At 38.5% G+C, this 2,797-nt stretch overlaps 1 protein-coding gene across 1 annotated transcript in view; it reads right to left on the reverse strand.

Annotated features, from left to right (window-relative positions):
* comm2 (protein commissureless 2) overlaps positions 1-2,729 on the reverse strand; it is a 27,020-nt gene extending 24,291 nt beyond the window's left edge. The window contains exon 1 of the mRNA XM_017610321.1: positions 1,815-2,729. Coding sequence (XP_017465810.1) covers positions 1,815-2,298 — 484 coding nt within the window. The 5' untranslated portion in view covers positions 2,299-2,729. The remainder of the gene's footprint in view (positions 1-1,814) is intronic.
* Between the last annotated feature and the right edge of the window lie 68 nt (positions 2,730-2,797).

Consider the following 2,797-nt stretch of genomic DNA (forward strand, 5'->3'; position numbering starts at 1 on the left):
TTCTTTGAGTCTCGTTGGTGAAGGACCAAAACGGCATTATGGATATCTGACAAACGAACTTGCTTCTACTTAGAATGGAAAGCATATTTTCTTTTGGATCCGTCAGTGCCATTTAAAGGAGCAAATAGCATCCAGACACTTAGCTGGAAGCTTTTGTCTTGCCAGTAAAGGCATTTATTCTATTGTTTCTGGGTTTACTCTGAAGCCGCAAAGTTTTGCCCAATGGATCAAAATGCTTGAATCTTATGTAAATAATACTACTCACCACGGGTGGCATTAACCCATCTTATAGATTTAGACGAAGTTCGGATGCATCTTCAGATAAACTATATACAACACCTAAATAACTTGGGTAAAGTCAACTTCGCTTCCATCCAATATTTAGGAATAAACAATATAACCCACTGTTTTGAGCTCAATATATTTCCTTAAGATTATTTGGCTTAACATCAATCAGTTTTCCCTTAAAATTGTTTTGTAACGCCAATTATGGGCCCCATAATTTAAATCTATTGTTAGAAATTGGCATCCCCTGTCCTTGCTTCAAAAACACCTAGCAAAATAGACATTTCGTCAAAAACAGAGATACATATTCCAAAAAGGGAGAATAAGATCATTTCATGGTTTTACAGTAGTACAAAAGAACAACAACGCAAGAAACCGACTAACTAGAGGAATTTTTCCCACCCATCCAACTATCCATCCGTATATGAGGAAATTGTAGTAAAAGAGCAGAATAATATATGTTCTTGGTGATGCTTGTTGGTGCGTAACCGAGCGGCAAATGAGCAAGAACAGACGGTAATACTTGCACGGCATGGAAAACAGCATACGTTGGAGGGTTCGAGGTATACATATGTACGTGATGCACAGCGGAAAGAGCAGTTAAACTGACAGAAATCCATTTTCAGAAGAAAATTAGGTCTTTGTTATAAATTCACCGTCAAAAAAAAAAATACGCACAGAAAAGAATAAACGAAGCAATAAGAAATAGACACACCAGTACTGGTGAGGTAAGCTGAAGAATTGACGGAAAACAGGTAGTCGGCTGAAGTACTCACGGCACAGCCGATCGATTGTGAGTTGAAAGAGCGAGCGAATGATCGCGTAAGTGGTCACTGGAGAGCATCTAAGCGTTTGCCAAGCATATGGGTTGTTTGTGAAATCTACTACAATTTTTTTCTCACGCTGATTATACTACTAAAAAGTACTCAAACCGCTGAGACACAGAGCTGTGCTGTCTCCGCGTTTCCACCTCGGCCTATGATATTACTATGAAGATTGCCAACAATGCTGGCCTGAGAGATTCTCCTCAAGAAGAGTGAGAATTTGCCTTTGGAAAAAAATCAAAAAAACTTAAATCCAAGATGGCGGGATGTTGCCAAATGAAATTTAGGGGTAAGACTGTGGATCCATGATCTACTTGTCAAATAGAAGTAAACTGCATCAAAAAATCGCTGTTATAATTTTTTTCAATTTTCCTACCAAATTTATCTAATTTTACTGGGCTAATTTTGTATGGAGAAATTAGCAACATCTTCCACAAAAAAAATGTATGGACTACAAAACTGCATACTCAGAACGTGTCTTAGAAACCAAAAACTCGAAGTTTTGATGAATTGTCGAATTTTTCTAATTAAATAATCGAAAGGCAAATAGCCAAAGAATGCTGAAATGTCTCTTCTTTATGTATATTTTCGCCACTGTATATTTAAATACCTTTTCTCCGACTCTATACACTTCTTTTACGTTCAATTATTCTTAACGGTTAGACTTTCAATTATCAATGAATTTTTCTTTCGAATACTACTTACAATTTCTTTTCCACGTCCGGAACTGGTGGTACAGGAAGCACGAGCAAATGCAGAACACCATCGATATGAGTATTAGCGTCAACACAATTCCAATCCAGACTTCGTTCATGAACTTGTCGTATTCCAATTGGCGGTGCAGCTCATCGACGGTATCAAATCCGGATGAGTCGATTGATACATGGTTCGGTGGGGGTATCCCAAACAAGTCCATATTGTCTTCCACAGGGAGCGGACTATCCACAACTGGCGAATTATCGATTTTAATATATTTTTGTAATTGTATAGAATTAAGTAGCGTGGCCCCAATTCTTTGAAAAATATCACTTGAGGTGTTGATCGAGGCCGCCGAAAAGTTTAAAGTGGGCACTGTGGGTGTGGCAGGTATAACCGTCTTACTGTTTTCGAGTATTTGTTGCGCGTAGTCGTCCAAGGGTGGCAATTCGTGTGGCAGTTCGAAATTCAATGAGCGTGTTAGACCTTCCATATCCGCGTTTATACGCGCTACGCGAAAAATGTATGCTTGTAAGTAGATATGTATGTAAGTGGGCGCGATATCACTTTCTTTGCTTTCCTCCTTCGCTTTACTGCGTTTACTCACGAAGTGCAATTAATTGCGTTCTGTATGCGTATTTGCTTATATCTTTTTGCAACTTATGAATTATTTCCTTTGTGTAATTGTTTTTTATATGTGTGGTTTTTAACTTTCTCTTGCCTGAAATACTTTCATGCACTCAAGGTTTCTTTGTGTCTCAGGTATTTTGTAATTTTATTGGATTCTTCTTTGCTTAATTGCCTTCGAGTCGATTCACTTTACATACGACTTTTCCCGGCACACTTGATTCCACTTCGCGCTGCGCTAAATGATACGTCTATAACTACCGCAATCTCTGTTTAAACTGTTTTCCGAACTGCAGATACGCATCCATAAGATATACTTCTCTGGCCTGTAAGACATAAAAAAGCGGCACACTAGCTCAGCTCTG

The sequence above is a fragment of the Rhagoletis zephyria genome, unplaced genomic scaffold (assembly GCF_001687245.7).
Source record: "Rhagoletis zephyria isolate East Lansing unplaced genomic scaffold, Rhagoletis_zephyria_1.1 Rzeph_scaffold_00301, whole genome shotgun sequence".
NCBI lineage: Eukaryota > Metazoa > Arthropoda > Insecta > Diptera > Tephritidae > Rhagoletis > Rhagoletis zephyria.